Below are 24055 nucleotides of genomic sequence, written 5' to 3'. Positions count from 1 at the left end.
AAATATGTCTAATTATTATATAACTGTATAGTCTTATATACTCGGTTCATTTATTTATATTATGAATACATAACTTATCTACCATTACGCTAAGGTTATAACAACTTGAAGTGAATTCTATATGGATGAACACAAAAATCATGTGAACCCAAAAGTCAACGTCAATAATCATAATGGAGGCAAATACTTCTAGTCATGCTAAGGTATTGTAAATATAATTTTACGGTTATCGACATAAGATATACACCAGAACGGAATGCATATATTCAGCTTTAATTTTCTCTTGAAGAAATAATGGAAACTGATGAAACTTAAATACTTTACTACGTATCGGAAAAATTATTGTGCGAATCGAACAAACAATAACATGATTACACGAAATTGGTCATTCAAAATTTGATTACAGATACTGATCTTTGTGTAGATTATACAATTTATAAACACATAATGACTCGTAGAAGATGTGTTTTTTTAAATCAAAATTTACAGTCTATACAATGCAACATTTTATCAATAAATAGGTATTACGATTACAGCCATCCCAATTTTCTTTCTTGCCTTAACAGTGCTTATCTTCCATTTTAAACGCCTTCAATTTGCATCTGATTCTCAATTATTTGTACAATAAACATATATTATCGATTCGTTCATTTTATACAACACCTTCATTCACAATCTGATTTCCAAAACACAATTCACCGTGAGCTTACTTCGACTTCCCAATAGCCTTTTGTAGTTACAGTAGAGAACGGGGAATATATACGGGACCTCCTCTGAATCATTTGATACGTTGTCACCTTTTACGGATGTCAGTCAGAAATATGTTACATTTGCAGATACGGATGTATTTTTTCCTCTTCTTTTGGCACTAATTTAAGCCGGAATGTTTCTTTTCCATACGGAAAACTAACAAAAACACACGTTAAGTTGTTTCTCAATTATATTCAATATTTAATTTTATGTACACTTTCCCAGAGTAAAACTAGATATTAAGGAACCCAAACTACTAACTAAAGCTTTCTTCACTATTGATGTTAGCCAAATTGACATCGACTAGCAGATATTGTATGTTTACTAATAACATTTGCCTCAACATTACTAAACCTGTGCCGAAGTGTTCTCGGAAACTTGGTTGTCCAGTTAAAAGTCAAGGTCAAACTTAGCAGTATTTCTCTATACGTACATGTTTATACAAATAGATGCAACCATTATTCTGATATTAATTTCAAAGTTTAGTAGGTATGTTGGTAATGAACGTACTTCAAGATGAATATTTAGTCCTAAAGTAAGCTGTCAATATGACCCATCATGTGCTTTTGTCATGCTAAGTGAATGAACAGTTAGCAATATGTTTATTTAATTCGGAAGGTTGCTAGAGGCTTCAGGTATATCGTTATTATTTCAGTATAGTAAAAAGCAAACAATATGATACAGGATTGTGCTTATTCGACCTCGATCCATCCTTAGCTTTTGAGTTAAACACATTGCTATTCGCGAAACATACCTGCATTCAAGTGGTCGTCTTAAGCGATAAAACAAACATAATCCATGACATATTACGTGTACATTTGCAATACTCAATAGCAAACTATGTCGGGGAAGGGCATATCATTCGTAGCCTTTTGACAAGTAATTCTTGTAGACTCGCTCTCAATAAAGCAAATAATAAACATATACATCAATAGAGAAAACATATTTTAACACGTACTGGTAACAACATTGTATTTTGTACAAGTTAGTTTACTTTTACGAAAAAATAGATGTTAGGTCTGGTATTTGACAGCCTATAAATATTTATTTATCAAATTCTCTATATATAAACAATCATGTGTTCTTATACATTACATTTCAGCTATATACAACAGTGTATTACAATGTTACCAATTAAAAATTCAATACAATATTACAACAAAATGCATAAACATTAGTAACTATAACGATATGTGTACACAACTGTGCTCAATAAATGTTTGAATAACGTAGCACATAATCCTGCATTATGTTCAGTAAGAATTGAAAGTGGATGTCAGTAACAAGGTATTAACCTTACGTCAATTTGTCACTAAATGGACAACTTGTAAAGTCTTACAGTAGTTATGTTTGATAACGCTATCACGCTGAAGTCCTTATTAGCACATACGTTATCTTCAAACCCAGTGAAGCTGCATTTATTCAGTGTACGACCCTCACAAGACATCTGCACAAATTCGCCTTTGCACACTACAAACACGGTGCCCGCAGGACCCTGACACAAGGCGCATATTTCCTCCGCAATGTGAACACATTTTGATGTGCCTTTATCTGGGTCTTGCAAATAAACAACGTTGGTTTCCTTGTCAAAAGTCGCCAACTTGTTAATACAAGGAATACATGCATATTTGCATTTATATGCAGACAATGTTCCTGAATAACCGTGTTTTATAAAGGCTTTAAATTCCTGCTCCACGCCGTCGAAGGTAATCTTTCTGGCGATTTCTACGGCAAATCCGATCATAACGGCCGTGTCGAACTTACGTAACGCACAGTACTGCAATTGTGTTTTGAACGAACATTTCTCTTGTATGACTCCATCCTGTCGCACAGATAGCACACAGATAGTCATGTTATTACATGCCACAGCTATTTCATTGTCTGACATACACACCACATCATGCGGACTTGCCTTAAATACAAACATTTTTCCGATCTTGTTCAGCTTGTCGTCCATAATAACACATGTTCTATTTGCGAACACTGCAACAAGTCTTCCATCTGGTAAGAAGTCCAATCCATTGATAGTGAATGCCAATTCCGCCCTCGGCTCCAGACTCCATGTGGTTGTTGCAGTAGATGAATCTATATATAGAAGCACCTATGATAACAGACTTGAATATCGAAGAACGGCATGTATTATTAAATACAAATACATTTACATTATACATTAATGCACAATTCTGCTTTCATTTTAGCCGTTCCAGTAAAGAATGCAGTAAAATTAAAAAAAAAGAAGTGATTTTGCAGAAATACGTTGGTACGTTTAATACGTAAATATTATATACGTTGCCAATTATTGCATGGTTAACTTATGAAAATAACTAGTTTGCTAAACCATGCTGTTGACATTATTTAAAAAGCTCCATTCATTTTCATTCTTTATACAATTTTCAGAAACTTTATTTTATTTTCAAAAATAATGTTTTAGTTCACGATCATTAATTTTGAATTTTGCTTTTAACAATAACTCTTAAAAGTTTATTTTTACATGAAATATCATCATCGAGTGTAAACAAATTAACTTGCACTTCCTTGGATAACTTACACAACTTTATGGTATCAAAGCTTGCTATTGCCAGCGTACTGAAGCTCTTGTTCGCACAAACCATTAGTGCATAACCACTACGATTGCACTTCCGCAATATTACACCCTTCATTGTCATTTGTACAACTTCACTTTTGCATACCACCATCGCGCTGCCCTCAAGACCTTGGCATACTGCATATATTTCTTTCTCAAACTGCATATCTTTGTTAGAACCCGTATCAGTGTCATGTATATGCAATTTGTTGTTCGTCTCCATTGTCAAAAACGTGTTTCGACTAGGAATGAATACGCATTGGCAATAATATCCAGGGCATAGACGACTATAATTTATCTTTTTCAGAGTTTTAAAGTCCTCCTCCCTACCGTCCATTGTGATTTTTCTCGCGTGTTCTGGTATATCGCGTGTAAAGCCAACTAAAGTGCTGTCGTCGAGCTTACGCAAAGCGAGGTACTGCACATTTGTAATGAACGTTCGTTTCTCTCGTATGACACAGTCCTTCTCTACGACAAGGACGCATATAGTTTTGTTGGTAAGTGCCACTGCAATTTCATTGTCTGACATACAAACAACACCTACTGGAATTGCCCGAAGTAAATACGTTTTGCCTATCTTTACCAGCTTGTCGTTCATGAGAATGCATTGTTTATTTTTATACACCGTTACAAGTCTCCCATCCGACATGAAGTCTATTCCAGACACAGCGAATTGAACGTCGATTATTGGCTCCAGTTTCAAGTTGCTTGATGCCGTATTCGAATCTATAAAAATAATAACGTATTTGAAAGACTTAACCCCTCGACTTTGGACCTTTACCGGTTTTTTTAGGTACCAACTCAAGTTATCAAAACCTGTTGTCGTCCTGTTTAAATGTATCGTGTTAAATGTTCAAGAAGCGCATATCTTAATTAGTGAATATTCGTGATACCATTTAAAGGGACCTGTTCAGAAAAAATCAAAACATTAATTAAGTAACAAAACTGTAAAATGTTGAATAATTGTTAATAATTATACTTACAAGGAAAACATGCCTAACCTGGGGACCTACAGACACAAAAGCTAACTCGCTACCACCACCGCATGAATGCTTTTGAAATTTTAGGGTACGTAAAGGCCTTTGTTGGTTACACGTTTTTGCTAAATTATCAACGAAATGCATTACACACGCTTTACAATTTTATATATAAATTAAATCATTTCTTACTTGATGTTATTTTGCTTGTTTGAGTACATCTTGCAAAAATGCGTTTTTAAATCTATGACTTATTTTTAATTCTCATTTTGCCAAACTATGAGCAACTCCTTTTATAATATGCGTGTCGTCGTCCTCGTTAATTAGGTATTAATTGTTTGTTTTACCTTGTACTAGTTGAATAAGACTGACGTCTGTGCTCTTCAAATTGTTCTCGACAGAGGGACTGACGTCTGTGTTCTTCAATCTGTTACCGACAGAGGGACTGACGTATGTGCTCTTCAATATCTTATCGACAGAGGGACTGACGTCTGCGCTCTTCAATCTGTTATCGACAGAGGGACTGACGTCTGTGCTGTTCAATGTGTTCTCGACAGCGGGACTGACGTCTGTACTCTTCAGACTGTTCTCGCCAGAGAAACTGACGTCTGAGCTTTTTAATGTGTTGTAAACAGAAACTGTACAATCATTTTGAAGATCCCCAGAACTCTCGCTGATCTCATCTGTAACAGCGTCATTTACATGTTGATATTCACTCCATACATCATGAAAACAAACATCATCTGGAACACCACCATATACAATTTTCAGATTTAAATTATACAATTTACGAAAATGTATCAGTTTACATGTTGTCAAGTACGAAATTTGTCCTTACATAATATAAATCACATTCACCACGAATAAAATTTACACAGGACAACTATTAATATATAATATACCGAGCTGAATCCAGTATCATAAAAGTTTACATCATAGAAAATACCAGTAATATATTATTATAGAAAATCAAATGATACTAGAAGCCAAATCTTTTCTTATTAGCTATTCATTTGGATTTAATATAAGACTTACCTGAATATTGTAATAATAATAATAATAATATAACAATGCCAATCTAAACTAGTTTAAATGCTTAATACCATTAACTAAGTTTTCAAGGTATTCCGCGTCTTAATATTGCATTAAGGGGTGTTGCTGCAGTTTTGCTGATTGAACTAAAAAATCTATAATTGCGTAAAAAAAATTAATAACCTATGATATTGGCAACATCTAGATATTATGTAAGCTAAGATACATCATATACCATTTAATTAAACCACACATTACCAATAAAATGGAGTACACAAGTAAAATTTTTAGAAATTTATTTTTTATATTTTATGTCACCCAAAAAACATCCTCTTTTTTTATTATTTTAACCACATAAATGGAATTTTTTTTCTGCCAAATAGAATTCTGCGAAACTGCTAAAATATGTTCATTTACGTATTGTCATCATAAAACACAAATAAAAAAAGGAGGTCTCCGCACTTTTAACAGAGATTTTTTGTTTGAATTATCCCTACCGTCTAGACGTCAAATTTCATTAAAAACAACAGCAATAAGACAAAACCCAAGTACCGGTACATAGATTGTCAGAAATATGCATGAACATTAGAAATTGTTAACAATCTTAACTGGGATCACAACAGCTTACCAAAATACATTAATAAACAAGAGGGCCAAGATGGCCCTAGTTCGCTCACCTGAGAGGAGTCGGTTCATTCAATCTTTACCAAATGTCAAACTTGACCTTGATATTGTTCAGACAAACATCCTGGTCAAGTTTCATCATTATTTCATCTGCGAGTCATGATCAATGTACCTATGAAGTTTCATGATCTTAGGCGTAAGCATTCTTGAGTTATCATCCGGAAACCGTTTTTCTAAGTTGAGTCACCGTGACCTTGACAACCCTTATGTGAATACGTTTTTTGGCACTGTTACCTTGACCTTTGACCTAGTGACCTGATAATCAATAGGGGTCATCTGCGAGTCATGATCAATATACCTATGTAGTTTAATGAACCTAGGCATAAGCGTTCTTGAGTTATCATCCAGAAACCATTTTACTATTTCAGGTCACCGTGACCTTGACCTTTGACCTAGTGACCTAAAAATCAATAGGGGTCATCTGCGAGTCATGATCATTGTACCTATGAAGTTTCATGATCCTAGGCATAAGCGATCTCGAGTTATCATCCAGAAACCATTTTACTATTTCAGGTCCCCGTGACCTTGACCTTTGACCTAGTGACCTGAAAATCAATAGGGTTCATCTTTGAGTCATGATCAATGTATCTATGAAGTTTCATGATCCTAGGCATAAGCGTTCTTGAGTTATCAGCTGGAAGCCATTTTACTATTTCGGGTCACCGTGACCTGGACCTTTGACGTAGTGAACTGAAAATCAACAGGGGTCATCTACGAGTCATGATCAATGAACCTATGAAGTTTCATGATCCTAGGCCTAAGCGTTCTTGAGTTATCATCCGGAAACCATTTTACTATTTCGGGTCATCGTGACCTTGACCTTTGACCTAGTGACCTGACAATCAATAGAGATCATCTACGAGTCATTATCAATGTACCTATGAAGTTTCATGATCCTAGGCCCAAGCGTTCTTGAGTTATCATCCGGAAACCATTTTACTATTTCGGGTCATCGTGACCTTGACCTTTGACCTAGTGACCTGAAAATCAATAAGAGTTATCTGCGAGTCATGATCAATGAATCTATGAAATTTCATGATCCTAGGCATAAGCGTTCTTGAGTTAACATCCGGAAACCATTTTACTGCTTTGGGTCACCGTGACCTTGACCTTTGACCTAGTGACCTAAAATCAATAGGGGTCATCTGCGAGTCATGATCAATGTATCTATGAAGTTTTATGATCCTAGGCATAAGTGTTCTTTGAGTTATCATCCGGAAACCATCTGGTGGACGGACGGACCGACATGAGCAAAACAATATACCCCCTGTTCTTCGAAAGGGGGGGGGGCATAATGAGAAAACTTCCCCCCTCCCAGCAGCCATGTTATTCAACTGACCGGAACCATTTTTGAACTCAACTCTCGTATCAAGGAAACACATGTTCTCAGCAAATTTCATGAAAATTGAGCCAAAAATGTGACTTCTACTGTGTTCACATGTTTTCACTATGTTCATATAGAGAAAAATGCCCCGCCCACTGGCGGCCATGTTTTTTCACCGATCCCGGCCATGTTCAAACTCGTCCGAGATATCAATAAAACCAATGTTTTGACCAACTTTCATGATGATTGGGCAAAAATTGTCACTTCAAGAGTGTTAACAAGGTTTCTCTATAGCCAAATAGGGAAAACTGCCACTAAATACATATAGAGAAAAATGCCCCGCCCACTGGCGGCCATGTTTTTTCACCGATCTCGACCATTTTCGAGCTCCTCTGAGACATCAATTGAACCAATGTTTTTTTGCAACTTTCATGATGATTTGGCAAAAATTGCGACTTCTAGAATGTTAACAAGGTTTCTCTATAGCCAAATAAGGAAAACTGCCCCGCCCACTGGCGGCCATGTTTTTCAACGGATCAGAACTACTTTTGAACTCAACCAAGATATCATTAAGACAAACATTTTGACGTTACATGAAGATTGGGCATGAAATGTGACTTCTACAGTGTTTACAAGGTTTTTCTCTTTTTTTTTGACTTTGTGACCTAGTTTTTGACCCGGCACAACCCAGTTTCGAACTTGGCCGAGATTTCATTTGGACAAAGCTTCTGACCAAGTTTCATGAAGATGGGACAAGAAATGTGGCCTCTTGAGTGTTTACGAGCAAATGTTAACGGGCGGACGGACGGACATACGACGGACAAAGACCGGTCACAAAAGCTCACCTGAGCAATCAGGTAAGCTTAAAACAATATTTAATCACAAACATATTACCATACAGTATCAAACTCGACCTTAATCATTAATAACTTACATGTTCACAGATTTCGGCATGTTTTGAAGTTTGTGTTTACATGCTTTAGATTGATAAATGTAAACAACAGGACTAAAGAGTCAAGTATGAAATTAAAGAAAGAAAAAAAAGTAAAAAAACAAGTTAACCCCGCCTGGGATCGAACCACTGAGAATTGTATTATGAACCAACTTAGTCCAAATAATTAGACGTAAGCTACCCCGCTTACGTCTAAACGGCTACCGTCGTTTTCCTATAGCAAATTGAGTTCAACTAAAACTTCAGTTTTTCTCGTTAAATCTTTGCTAATGCATAAAATTATCATTAATTAGACATATATGTGAGCGATTACCTCTTAAATGTGTAAAAATTGTGCTTTTAAACCACTTATGTACATTTTTAAAAATAAACATACACAACACACTTCGTGTGTTTGTCGTTTATAGAATTACATTGAATTATCTTGAACGAAATTATTTTTTGAATAGGTTACACATAACCAATTGTTGTTGTACAACAAACCACATCACTTTTTAGCTTTCAGTACTCTTTAATTAAATGGAACCTATATGTGTGTGTTAAAACTACCAGTTGTATCACGGAGTGTATATAGACCGTTCCATAATTTAGTAATTACCCAATTATCTCCCCTGAATACTCTCCGCGTCCGCCATTACACTACTGCCAAACAACCGGTAACATATATAAGAGAGCACCGATTATTCAACGGGTGAATTTCTTTCTTTTTGTAAAACTTGTTTGTTTGTCATGCAAATTGTATGAAATAAAGTTTTTCTGCTAGAGGAGATGTTAAGTTAGTGTTATAACAGAAAAATGTTTGAAAAACGTGCATTTTTTAGGTATTTGTCTAGGAAAATAAACACGTTAACACATTAAAAAAAACATTTAATTAAACTAAATGCAATATTTATTATTTGATTATATGCATCAATCTTAAAATCGCGTAATCCTTTGCATTCCAGTGTTGAATTGCCCGTTTGTTCTGCATAATCCGATTATCTCGTTTTGATCAGATATTATCCAGACTTAACTAACAACATGGCGTCATCCCGGGGTGTCATAAACCACACTGGGTGGCAGATGACAGTCTGGTCATTAAACACAATTGATGATGCCACCATGTCTTCTCTTTCTGGTAGTATTAAGCAGTCATTTGGTTTAATATTTTACCTCCGACATACTTAACAGTTGCGTTCATTAGATATGTTACATATTGTACAAATTAAAAGTTATGTCCAATATAGAATATCAGAAATTGTACACCGTAAAGATACTAGCCCGTTTAATCCCTGGTTTAATTTATGAAAAAAAGTATTTGATAATTATAAAATTTACCTAAAAACATAACATTTAACGTATTTAGCGGGTATCGGTTAATTAAAACTACGTCATTTCGTATGAAGATTTAATGTTACGGCAATGCACGAACGACATCATAAAACAAGAAATTACATTTGACACGAACGGGGGTAAATATTGTTTAAAAAAAATATTAATATAGATATATGTGTGTTAAAATGTTAGATATTTGCCACTCATACTCACTAGTAACGAGTTTTCAATATACATGAATACACAGTTCAAATTGCATCATGTAAAGTTGTGTTTTTCAGTTGTATGTTTATATTCCTCAATAGCGTCATTCTCTGTACAAAACCCATCAAATTAAAATTACATGTTAATACTGTCATGCACTTCGCTTTTAATAGGGCTTTGTAGTACGTTTATTTTCAATGCACCCCTTATACTTTCTATTACTCACGTGTTTATCACACTAACGTTCTCATGCCATTCATAATTATATTTTTATAATTAGATGTATTACTATTGTAATTTATTGAAGCTTTTCTGCAAAAAATATTACGGCTTATGCATAGAGCTCTTTGTTGTGTCAAATTGTCGGCCTTTCAGTCTTCAGATAATCTTTAATTTGATGCTTATGCCGCGTTTTTTAAGTTGCAAATAAATGTATTAATAAATTCGTTTGGCGCTTAATAATATATTTTTGAAATATTATTTAGGTGTTTTTTTTCGGAGTTTTTTGTGTGGATTAATTGACTAAACATTTGGTGTCGTTATCCATATGTTTTGCGTTACTTCAAAGACCTATAAAATACATTTTTTAGTATTTTTTAGCTTTATAGCTGTTAAATGATTCACAGATGAAAATATAGATATATCACATAAATCACATTCTCTTCATCTTCCGAATAATCACATAAAAGATCGTCAAGATCAATATCACTCTCTCATAATAAAAAGCTCGTTTTTTGATAATCGCCGCACATTAATTCATTAAGTAATTTATTTATCCGACAACGGTTAAGCGGGCATTCTCTACGTTTTTGGCTTTTGGAATCGCAGTCTCGCACCAGTTAGCAGCAGTGTAATGGCGGACAGTCACGTGACTGACAATTAGCGGCGGTCAATTTATCGATTATGGAACGGTCTATTGTTAGGAGATGAATCGAGTATTTGACCCTTACTGTAGTAAATTCAATCTTATGCAAAAACTATTCATCCGATTTTATTGGTTTATACGTTATCTTGTTGCTTATTAATTCCTCTTTCAAAAATATACGTTTTAGTATATTCCCGTTGTTATTAATGGATTTATAGCGAGATAAACACAAGAAATACACATTTTATGTTTTACCACCGCGCGTTTTGCCGTATTGTGGCTATCGATTTTGTACAATTAGCGTACAGCGAAGCGCCGAGGTTATACATTTTGATGTACCCACTCACGTCTTTTGTTAAATTATAGTTTCATTTCTCGGCCGATTTTGACAATTTATATATCATTAGAAAGCTTACGTTACGTAGTAAACAGATATATAAGTATAAAAGATTCTTGAAAATCACGGTCGGTGTTACGCGGGTCATTTCGTATTTTGACATTAGGGCATCATGTTCAACTATTCAAAATCAGATTTTTTTTCACTGGGACGATGACGGCTTTGATTTAGACAGGCAGACAGATAGTTTATTCAGACTTATACAACAGTACATCGTCTTCAACTCAAATATATAAATTATTTTTAGACGAATTGTTAGGTGATTACACATATAGCAGTGATGATTCTGAGAATGTTGCCATGTTTCTTATCCGTGTAATCTAGAGTCCGTGGTTTGAGCATTTTTATCGCGGTGTTCAATAAAAGATATCTCAATAATCTTGTTTTTTGATAGATCTGTGGTTTTATTGCCCCTGTGTTCAGCACAAACCAATTGTCTCGTTATGATCAGATACTGTGCCGACCAATACTAAATAACACTATGGTGTCATACGCCACAGCAGGGACCTATACTTGTGATCATGGAGTCTAAGTGCAAGACTTAAAAAAGTATGTTGTTTCGCTTGCGGTTGTTAAAGCCAAAACGGGGCTCCCAGCTGGCACAGCTGCTGATATTCAGATCTGAATACTTAAACTTATTAAGACCTTATTCTTAACCGTTGCGCGTTTTACGATATCGGATTTTAGGCGGGAATAAAACTCAGTGAAACTATTCAATTTCTTACACAACATTAAGCATATTAACAGTTATTGAAATTAACAATATCAGCGACATCTTTTTAAAGACTAAACACCTTTTCAAGTATCGAATTTAACATGTCAATAAAATATATTAATACCAAAAAAGGTTTCATTTAATATTGTTCACATTAAACCTTTAAATGAAAGTGTCGCTTTAACTATTTTCCGTGTCTTATTAAGCCGCGAATCGTTTGCTAAAAACAGTTAACAAAAAGGGCTACACGTTCTAATTCTTAATGAAATACAAAAATAAGTATAACATAATTAATAACGTCCATAAACACACACATCAAGATCAAAGTTTTAATGGAAAACTAATATGACATTCCACGTAAATTATTATTTTCGTCTAAATCGAATACTATACATAGAGAAACAATGTATTTATAACCGACCAATTAGGTAACATTATGCAACTTTCAATTTACACAGTGCTATATGGCAACAATATGGAATTTGAACAGTGGTAGTGTTTTAAGGTCTGGACTATCATTACTTGTAAGTTTGTATAAACATTTTTCTAATGCAATTAGTAAAATAATGTTTATATTTTATGTTTAATAATTTATTGCATGATTATTCTGTGCTGTTATATGAATTTGATACCGTTAAAGCTTCCGACATGAATTCATGTCGGAACGATGCTATTGCAAAATAACGTTAAACGATATGAGGTCGATGTAAATCGACCTCATATTTATAGGAGTAGAACCAACTCGGTCATTTCTGATGATACTGATAACAAAAATATTGAGTTGTGATAATAGCATCATCGGTATTGCTATAAATATATCCCCGTTAAATAAACTGCCGCAACACCCCTTAATAGTTGCACATAACTTAAACTAAAATCCCAATATATACAAGTTAATATTAGTGAGTCTATTTTTATATTCACAAACAATATCACATTGGCATTTATGAAACTATTTAATGCACATTGTCTTAAAATTTAACTCTTAACGAAAATACGAAAAAAATCTCGTGTACCACTTTTTCATGACTGAGAAATACAACCTTAACACAAATATCGTGTGCTAGCAATAAACATTATGTTTTAATTATAAAGCTTAGGGCGATAGCGATGTTCGTGTTAATAGACAAACCAATTGTTTAGGTTAATTTATCTTAATGTAACCGAAATATAAAAATTGTGGTTGTGTAGTTTTCTATTTACTGTGTGTTCCCCCCCACCTTTGGGTGATGACCGATTACCTGTGCAACTCAATGACCCTTTATTATGAACACACTCACTGGAGACCTTCTTAAGCTACCAATATGGGTCCCATCTCTGGAAGTGCAACACAATTCTTTATTGGTCACACTCAGTTCTAGTTTAATCGGAATATGTAATAATAATAGTAACACCTTTAATACTTTCAGAATATTTATAACAAAACAATAACATAATACTGAATAACTGAAAAATGACGGAGAAGTAAATAGTCAATCTGATTTTATTCGAGAAAAATACGTTGATAAACATATAAAAAAAAACGATTTATTGTTTTTTAAATCACTAACAGTTACCTCAAGGCTCACAAGATTTTTCAATAAAGGATATGTGTCAGAAAAAATATATGTGTTCACGCTGTTTTGTATGCAGTGACGAACTAGCCTACATTGAAGTGTTTGATATAGTTCACGGGCCCTAATTTTTCTCCACCTTTCAGGTGTGTAAACAAACGAGAAACTTCATTTAAATGACCGCTTATATTTAATGTAACCTTGGATCAAAGTAAAGGTAAAACCAACACAATTATATATTATAAAGGGCACAATTGTTTCATAATAGAGACCTTTTTTTATAGTCTATCATTAATAATTTGATTCATAAGACACCTCATCCTAAACTGATTTGCATGAAACTACACCGGTATTATCCTTTGGTTACCGCTTTTAAAGATGGTCAGTTCCAATGCATATGCAAGTCCCAAGAGCTAAAATAGATTTTAAACATGGAAACTTCAGACATCTCTGAAACCACAAGGCTTAGATGTTTCTTGAATGTTATGTATAGTGGTCCTATTCAAAGTGTTTTTCAAATCATGTCTCAGGTGTCAAAACTGGCAATGGCCCAGTGGTAAATAAGTTATTAATACTTATACATAACCAAATGGCATTTAGAATCTTTTCTAAAAAGACATGACCCTGAGGTGTTATATTTTGCAGTAACTTATTGTGTGTTTCTGCTTAGTCTATGTTTTTTAAATAATGAACCTGAGGTCATATAATATAATGCCTAATACTACAAGGCTCAGATGTGCAATATTTTGCGCGTAACATCGTTGTGTACATTTGAACTTAAATGTTAACATTATGTGACATGAGGTCATCTACAGCGTATGTTAAAAATAATTCACCGGAAGTTAAACTTATCCTACCGCGGGGAGATAATGTTAACATAATCAGCAAACCAATTCCAAAGACTCCCTTTAAACGCACTAGGTCCAGAGGTATTATACTTGATATATTACGTTAAAAGAGATTTTTTTCAATACTGTTTCTGGGATCAAACTGGCTATGGTAAACATCGGTAATAGTCAAAATAAAAAAGTATAGTTTCTCTCTAACATAGACCAGAGGAAAATTATTTGATAACGTACAAATGTATATAACATTCACTGTATAGAAGTACCTTACCAAGTGTCTCCAAAATCATGAGCATATGGTTACAGATAACCATGCCAGGGAGTTTATATAGATTTATAAAAATAATTAAGTTTAATTTTATTATATATATAACATGTTTATAGTTTTAAATTAAGTTGATTGGATCAATTATGACTATTTAAATGTGCCTTAATAAATTAGCAACCTTGTTGTTAAAATTCGTCAAGCAAATACAATCTGTGAAATTATCAATCATACGTCCATATAAAATACTAACCACAGTCTTGCACATGTGGTGCTATTGTATATACGTTTCGACAAATTGTGAAGGAAACGAACACATCTTCATATTTCATACGTTGTGTTCGCTTAAATAGTTATAGAGTAAGTCGACGATATCTAAATATAAAAGAATTTTTGTATACAGTTTTCTGTTTATCATTTTATTTTACACAATATGATCGAAAAGTCCTCAGAAAGCCAAATTACTTAACTTTCAAAGTAATCTTTCAAAGTAAAAATAAGTCTTCTATATTTGCAAACTAATATGATGATAAGTACTTACCTTTGCAGATCTGAACAATTAATGATTTCATGTATTCATGTATTTCATATATTCACTTCTTTATATTGTATATTTTTACAAATGCTGGGTAAAATTTTAAGAAATAATACGATACAAAACTTGCGTGACCTACTAGTCAATGATAACAACCGATTTATGAATGAAATCTTCAGGAGTAAAGTCACACCTTCGCATTGGACCAATGAAATCATTCGTGTGTTTAAAATAACGGCCAGTTGAAATGTATTTTAAACAATGGTTCAAACGGCGCTGTACAGTTAGTTTTGATGCATAATATAACGGCAAGAATGGTAAGAATGTTGTAATTTTTTCATACGTTTTATTGATTATGGTACCTAGGTCCGTTAGTAGTAGTAGTAGTAGTAGTACTAGTAGTAGTAATAGTAGTAGTAGTAGTAGTAGTAGTAGTAGTAGTAGTAGTAGTAATAGTAGTAGTAATAGTAGAAGTAGTAGTAGAAGTAGTAGTTGTAGTAGTAGTAGTAGTAGTAGTTGTAGTAGTAGTAGTAGTAGTAGTAGTAGTAGTAGTAGTAGTAGTAGTAGTAGTAGTAGAAGAAGTAGTAGTAGTAGTAGTAGTAGTAGTAGTAGTAGTAGTAGTAGTAGTAGTAGTAGTAGTAGTAGAAGTAGTAGTAGTAGTAGTTTTAGTAGTAGTAGTAGTAGTAGTAGTAGTAGTAGTAGTAGTAGTAGTAGTAGAAGTAGACGTGCGCACTGACGGACATACGTAAAAGGACGCACAGACGGCAGACGTAAAAGCAAGCATAGCCGAACAAGGGTTAATCTATACTTCAATCCGGTAAGACCGGTAAGATACCTACAAAAAATAATTAACCAGGAACAATTCATTTCAATGAACGAGAAATTTCACAACTTAAGTGTGTTCAGAATCTATACTTGAAGGCGCGATGGTGACGATATTCAAATAAATACTGCATAATATGTAGGCAGTAAAAATGTTAAATGGTAAATGCGTACTAGTGTGTTCAAGCACATGTTACGAGAGATATCATAACCCAACGGATTTCATCAAATTAACTATTTAATGATTTTTTTTACGTAAAATGCATTACGAAAAGGATAAAACATTAACCTTGCACCAAGGCTTTACTGGAATAAAGGTCCGTGTTGATCAAACGACCAATGGACGCGCTAGTATGATCACTGGTAATGTCATCGGAACCATCGCTGGTCTCGTCTGTAAACAGTAAACTATAATGATATTTCAATAATTGCATAATCATCAACCGCTAACAGCCTTCCTATCACAATGAAGACATTATATAAGATGTGAACCCATTTACTATAACATACCTTTGATCTGATCGCATTTCTTAACCACAAGTTTCACAGCGTCACTACGGTTTTGCAGAATGTTCGTTAATTCAGTTGATAAATCCAAAGACAGATCCAACGAAAAATGGTTGACGCGTTGCTCTTTGACATGAATGTCGATTTCTTGTAGTTTTTTCTCAAGGCATCTGGTAAGAATAAACGCTTGTTGCGGCGTGCCGTTATCAATCACATCAGAACATAATGACAATATTTCGACGATGCCCTGAAAAACAGCTTCAGACGCAGACCGTCTTTCACCAAGACGTTTAGATTCAATATCAACAGTGCTTTTAGCTTCTTTATTTATCAAAGCAATGGTTACGTCAAATATGTTAGTTATGTCTTCTTTCGTTTTATGTAATTCATCTTTCAGATTGCTAAGCTTATCATAAATAGCAGTAACCGTTTGCTTGCAATCTTCTATCTTACTACGTTCATAATCTGCTGCGTTTGAAAGTTTGTCTTTCAGGTATTGCAATTCCTGACCGCTGTCGCCTGAAATCTTAACTAACTCGTTGATGTTTTCACATTGTCTGTGACTGAATGCACATGTACTACAGCACAGCAACGAATGATCTTTGCAGAAAAACTTTACCTTCTTTTTGTGTTCTTCACACGCGTCCATTCCTTTAAGATCCACCGTGACAGATTTCATCTGAGAATCTTTAGCGTTTACAAACTCGTGTATACCTCTTTATACCGAATGTGTCCAGACTTGCATTCGTCACACAAGAATTCAGTACACGATGTACAGAACAATGTCGCCTCGACCGAGGTATTATCCTGTAAACAAGTCTCACATTGCTTTATCACAACACACTCGCCGATCATGTCGCTGGCTGAATGATGGTTTGGGCTTTCGATTTCCTTAGATGAATCCATTCTATTCAGTGTTTCAGCATTGACTACAAAAAAAGATCACTTCACTAACTTTAGCTACTTTCGATTTCAATTTCTTCAGTTTCATTTATTTTAATGTCTATGTTTGTATTTTACAATTCTTGTTTGTTATTTTACCAGTTGTATATATTCAACAAAATTGACAAAGTGTTGCTGACATAGCACGTTTATAATCCAATTATACAGATGAATAAAGTTTCAATATGCTGACGCGTTGGTTAACGTAAAACGAAAATTCATTAAAGATTGTGGCTGTGTTAATCAACGCCCACTAAATTTCCGGTACATATAGAGGTCACACTGCACTTGTATAGTAACCTTGTAGGCAATGCTCTTGAACAATTATCTCAGTCGCAGCCTATTGAAAAATGAATACATTATTTCCTTGCATTCACATACAACTTAAAGAAGTGTTATTTTAGGTTTAAACTTTGTAGAGTTTTCAGCGCTTATTATCGTTCGAGCCAGTTAATGATTTAAATCGATGACACTATTGTAATACAATTCTAACATTTATTTACAACAGTGTTGTTTATTCTTTATAAAGAGCATCATGCTTCAGTATTTTAGTCATTATTCAGTTGATTATCTACTTCTTCAAATAAATTAATTGTCCATATTTCTGAAATACTGATGCTCTAAAGGGAACTCGTTATTGAATGCAGTTTTATTTTGTTTTTAAACTTATTCAAAGCCTGACCCGAACCGAAAATATCGGAACACAGAACATTTCAAATAAAGTACATTTTTAAACGACACTCTGTGAACAAGTTAGATTATTATTTTTCTTTTATTTTCGTATATGTTAATACATTTTTCTTCAAATTCGTATTTAAACAATCTTACTTATTAAAATCTTCACAAGAAGATTAAAATCTTCATTTTAAATCTACAGTGAATCGGTTCTAACTCAAGTTGGGGCAACAACGAAGCAATCAGTAAGCATGCTTGCACATCGCGGTGTCCACAATCTATTTGTGATAACAATTCACAATTATTACGAACAAGTGTATGTATGTGTGTGTGTCTTCTGTGTATTTGTGTAACTCATATCTAGTGCATGTGTTTTCTAACACATAGACCCCAGTCATGCATGTTGTAAACGGTACAACAACATTACAATTGTTTACACTTTTTAACATATGTTCGTATACAAGTGTCAATTGCACTAACATAACAACTTACCATTTCTAGTTATGTATTTCACATCCTTCTAACATATAATCATTAGAGTGGCCCCAAGTCCCTCTTATATCCCATCAACTCTCTGTTCTAACTGAATTCCTTTGTACGTTCCCTTCGCCGGATCGCACAAGTACATTTTGTTGCTTTTTTGTCGCAATTTTGTTTGAACATGAGCTAAACGTACAAACGCACAGGTATATGTATGTGTATCTCTTCGGTTTACATTTTATGTTTCTCTCTTCCACTATTCTCCAGTGTTGTGGTTTACCTAACGAGAGTCCTGTAATGCCGAATTTATCGAATATGACGAAGGAATCAAACAGCACCGTTTTTCGGAACACATATAAGTTGGTTATGACATTGTCGTATATCACCCACAGCATATGTATGTCTTTATCATTAACTGCTACAGCAACGTTTTCGTCAGAGACAACCTCACACACTCACCGAATGGCCCTGGTGTAAACTCCCATTTCCTACCGGCCTTATTCACTTTATTTAGAATGAAATTCTTTTTTCGAGTCTTTCGTCGGAAAGAAGGACGATTCCACTGACGTCCGAGACGTAATGAGGCCGTCTTTGGGAAGCTAAATTCAACCTATGTCGCGCTTGAATCTGGTAAAGATGCGCAGAAAACAATATAACAATAAACGCAATACATATCTCAATGCAATTATATATCACAATTAATGTATTTTATTCAAAGAACAAATACATAACATGAAAAATTGCTGCCTTGTGAGAAGGACATTTTAGGTGACTTAACACATTTTTTTAAACTTTGAAAATCTTCTTTAGCACATATTACACGCCGCACGTTGTAAGCAATGGTATTGATCTCTATAAAAAATGCATGCTAGTTAACCTAAAATTCTGACAAATGTGCCTAGAAAAGAAGTTGGTTGGCATTTTTTTAGGCATGGCTTCTTTTTGTTTTTTGGTATCTAGGTAACCTATGCTTAAAATCTAGAGGGGTTGTCGCCTTTTCAGGTGCTTGACATCCTATTAATTAGGTCAAAGGTCAATGGGTACAGTTTTCAGTTGTTGAGGAAATGAAATACATTTCATTGTGATCTATAACCAAAATTGAAAAGTTTAAGGCAATACTATTGTCTAAAATGAACCTTCTGGGATCTAATTAAAATTGTATCTATTCTAGTGTTCACTTATTTAGCTCAAAAGGTCATTTAGTGCACTTTTATGCCAAAATAAACATGACAAGTGGCATTGAAAATCAACAGAATAAAATATTTTGTTCAAAAAGTATTTTTTAAACAATGGAATAGTTATTGCTAATTTTTGTTAACTCTATCAACATATTTGTAAAGTATTTTTTTAAAAGGATCCATTATATATATATATATAATGAAATACAACGTACGCTTAAAAAAAGACTGAAACTCATTTGTGTATTTCAGTACCTTATTACATTGTTTTGAAGTGTACATTCTTCATCCTGTTTAAACTGCATATATCTTATACTGCTGATCTAATCCCTGGTGAATTACTAGATAAATTCGACAAAGAGAAAAGTGAAGTGAAGAACTTTTCTATCTGGAATTCCTCCGAGATGCTATCGTGGCTAATGGCGTACGACTACATAACTATGCCCGTCGGGGTCCTGTATATCTAGCAGTCATGAAATCATTAGAATATGCAGCACCTGAAGTGTTCAGAGAGTTTATTGAAGGTCACTTTGTAGTCAGGCTGTAGGAAAAAGCATTCAATTGAGTACCTGTCGACCAAGCTACTTAGTGGATAAACAGAATGTGTAAAACGATAGGGGTATTATTGGAGTAACAAGACATCACCAGGCAAGAGATAGGTTTTGTATTACGTGGTCAGTAAGATCTGAGGCTTCCAATAGTACCATGAAATTGGTCAATCAAAATGATGATGAAGAAGATATTGGAATACTGAAGAATAGAGCAGATGGAACTCGTTCGAGAGTTTCTTCAGAGGAAGAGTGCATCAAGAAAATGATGCAGCTCTTTGGTTCATATGATTTATTCTTAGTGCATGAAGAGAAGAACAGACTGTTCTCAATAACATCTAAGGACGTTGCAACTAATAATATCACAGATGATTTATTAACCTGTGAAAGTCTGGGTTAAAACATTACTAAAGGAATTTGCATAGAGGAGGCTGAAAGAGCAGAATGTTGAACTTGATGCTCCTATTCAAAAGGTACAGGCAAAAATATTTGCATATCTTTATAAGGAGACAGTCAGTGAAAAGCAGAAAGACTTTTCAACGCAGCTAATTCAGGGAGAGCCGTAGAAACAGCATCTGTACTAGAACTTTCTGATGTGCCATTATCATTTACAAAGGCTAGTGGGAAAATGCATGAAACCCATAAATCAAACATACTCCAAGTGCTTACAAAGGACAATTATATAGTGACGCCTCAAGTTGTTCCGACAACGACTGATGCCACATGTGCAATAATTGATTTGCACGCGCTAATACAGAGTTTAGGTAAGCCTAAGGACTGTCAAACACTTGGACCGTATGCAACTGTTTTTGTAACATCTGTTTTTAGGTATATCAGCTCAAACTCTACCCGAGTTGATGTGACTTTTGATCGATACTTTGGAAGTAAATATATCAAAGAAGCAACGAGAGTTTAGGAAAGCGTCGATCTATTAGGAAGCTCATAACAAGTCCAAACGTTCCTATTCCGCAAATATATGAACAGTAAATCACACACGATGACAATAAAGCAGACTTGGCAAAATTTCTCTCACACGAATTGCTAAAACAATCAGAAAATCTTCCAGCATTGTCAACTATAGTTGTAGGTGGTGGATTTCTAGGTGATATTGATTCACAGTCGAGTACTTTTGATGCGGCAAACCTATGTGTAAATGGCGAGGAGGCAGATACGCGGATGATATTGCACTCAATAGAGGCTACAGGCGTTTAGAAGTATATTGTAGAGACACTGACGTTCTGCTCTTGTTAATATACCACATTGGAGCTAACGCCGAGGTATATATGACATCTGGTACAGGCAAACAAAGACAATGCTATCCTGTGCACACAATATCTGAAAAATCTAGATGAAAATGTCAGAAGGAACATTTTGGGGTTTCCCGCAATGACATGATGCGACACCACGTCTACTCTAAATAGAATAAGTAAGAAAACCGCCTTGGTGAAGTATATCGCACAACCTGATACATGGAGGTTGTTGGTAGAGATGGTGATGCTCTAGCAGTTTCTTAATTTCTGTGTGTGTGCTGTATGGCTGCTGTCAATACCAACCACCAAACATTGCCACGTGTAGGTATCGGTTATTTTTTTAAAGCCATGAAGAGTTGCGTTTTGTTACCCCCTATAAATAGTGCGCTTGGACTTCACATTAGAAGGGCAAATTATCAAGCAAAGATATAGCTAAATACCACAGATAAGGATTTTCAACCTGATGATCCTCTTGATACTGGCGCATGGAAACTCGAAGAAAATTCATTGAAACCGGTATGAATGAGAAAACCAAAGGTCCCTGCATTATGTGTCCAGTTAGTATCATGTGGCTGTCAAACCAAGTGCAGCACGATGTAAGTGCTATCGATTTGACCAAGGATGCATTTTTGAATGCGCATATGAAGCGAACGGCTGTTTAAACCTAGATAATTATTGTAAACGATAAAAGATAAGGAGATGCATATACTGCCATAGAAATTCGTGTTTTGGAACAAAACTGCAAATTTTTGAAACGTATGTTAAATAAATTATCACACAAGACCGACATTACATGTTTCTTCAGCATGATGAAAGAGTAGGTCATAAAAGTGAATAAAAGTCAGATGATCATTTGTTTTATATTATTAATGGTACTTCAAGATCTTGAAATATATTACCAAATAGATCACTTTTTTTTGTAAAATATTTATTTTTTAACATTATTCATATCTATCACAATTTATACTAATTTTGTGAACTTAAAATAACTTTTATTGCATGAATATGACATTATAGAACGTACAGTATTAAGAACTTCATTCGAGTATACTATTTGAGCTGAAATATTTTATTTAAAATAGTATTTAGCATAATATGCATATAAAACAATATATATATTTAGACTGTAACGTAGATCACAAATTTTTACTTATAATGATTTTTTAAAGTGTCGTAATTGTGTTGATAGGATAATGCAGAAATAATTTTTGTTCTTATTATAAAAAGTTGTTATCCCCACGCTTTTTGAAAAAAAGGTGGGGATATTGTGGTTATCTCCGCCGTCCGTCCGTCCGTCCGTCCGTCCGTCTGTCTGTCTGTCTGTCTGTCTGTCCGTCCGTCCTGGCCACTATCTCCTCCTACACTAAAAGCACTAGAACCTTGAAACTTACACACATGGTAGCTATGAGCATATGTGCGACCCTGCACTATTTGGAATTTTGATCTAACCCCTGGGTCAAAAGTTATAGCGGTTGGGGTGGGGCCGCGTCAGAAATTATCACTCATTTTTTTAGGTTATTTAACATTTACTTCTTTATTTCTACACCGATTCACTTCAAATTGATACTGGACCTCTCTTATGACAATACGGTCAATCTCAATCATGCATGGCTCCATTCCCAACCCTGGGGCGCCCCGCCCACATAGGCCACACCCACCAAAAATTTCCATTTACTATAATTTTTTTCATTTCTACACGGATTCACTTCAAATTGATACTGAACTTTTGTTATGACATTAGGGTCAATCTCAACTATGCATGGCCCCAATCCCAACCCTGGGGCGCCCGCCCACATAGGCCACACCCACCAAAAAATTCCATTTACTATAATTTTTTCATTTCTACACGGATTCACTTCAAATTGATACTGAACTTCTCTTATGACATTAGGGTCAATCTCAACTATGCATGGCCCCATAACCAACCCTGGGGCCCCGCCCACATAGACCACACCCACCCAAAATTGCCTTTACTATAATTTCTTCATTTCTACACCGATTCACTTCAAATTGATATTGAACTTCTCTTATGACAATACAGTCAATCTCAACTATGCATGGCCCCATTACCAACCCTGGGGCGCCCCGCCCACATAGACCACACCCGCCCAAAATTGCCTTTTACTATAATTTCTTCATTTCTACACCGATTCACTTCAAATTGATACTGAACTTCTCTTATGACAATACGGTCAATCTCAACTATGCATGGCACAATTACCAACCCTGGGGCGCCCTGCCCACATATGTCACACCCACCCAAAATTGCCTTTTACTATAACTTCTTCATTTCTACACCAATTCACTTCTAATTGATGATGAACTTCTCTTATGACAATACGGTCAATCTCAGCTATGCATGGCCCCATTACCAACCCTGGGGCACACCTAGGTCAAACATTCGGCGTGGGGATACGCGTCGGCCTCTGCCGCGCCATTTCTAGTTATATTATAAAACGCAATAAGTATTAAAAGTCTAAAATTGAACATTATTTTCTTTTAATTTAGGTAACGTAATTTACCAAGTTAGGAACATTCACTTAAGATACAACAGAGAAATACTCTTTTCATCATCAAAGTATCCATCTCTCATTGAAAAGTTACTTACATATATATCATACATGCATCATTGGTTTGTTTCAACATACACTGCAATT

The 24055-nt window shown here is 34.7% G+C and overlaps 1 protein-coding gene across 2 annotated transcripts in view; it reads right to left on the bottom strand.

Annotated features, from left to right (window-relative positions):
- Positions 1 to 926: 926 nt before the first annotated feature.
- The window catches only part of LOC127836235 (uncharacterized), a 478549-nt gene continuing 455420 nt past the window's right edge, over positions 927 to 24055 (bottom strand). The window contains exons 2-6 of one of the 2 annotated variants that reach the window (XM_052362714.1): positions 16329 to 16818; positions 16108 to 16212; positions 4659 to 4994; positions 3299 to 4060; positions 927 to 2835 (exon numbers count right to left, since the gene is read on the bottom strand). In XM_052362714.1, coding sequence (XP_052218674.1) covers positions 2063 to 2835; positions 3299 to 4060; positions 4659 to 4994; positions 16108 to 16212; positions 16329 to 16818 — 2466 coding nt within the window. In that variant the 3' untranslated portion in view covers positions 927 to 2062. The remainder of the gene's footprint in view (positions 2836 to 3298; positions 4061 to 4658; positions 4995 to 16107; positions 16213 to 16328; positions 16819 to 24055) is intronic. The other variant, XM_052362715.1, reaches the window with a different exon arrangement.

This window comes from Dreissena polymorpha, chromosome 6, assembly GCF_020536995.1.
Source record: "Dreissena polymorpha isolate Duluth1 chromosome 6, UMN_Dpol_1.0, whole genome shotgun sequence".
In the NCBI taxonomy this organism is placed as follows: domain Eukaryota; kingdom Metazoa; phylum Mollusca; class Bivalvia; order Myida; family Dreissenidae; genus Dreissena; species Dreissena polymorpha.
This window is presented reverse-complemented; position numbering and strand designations above follow the sequence as displayed.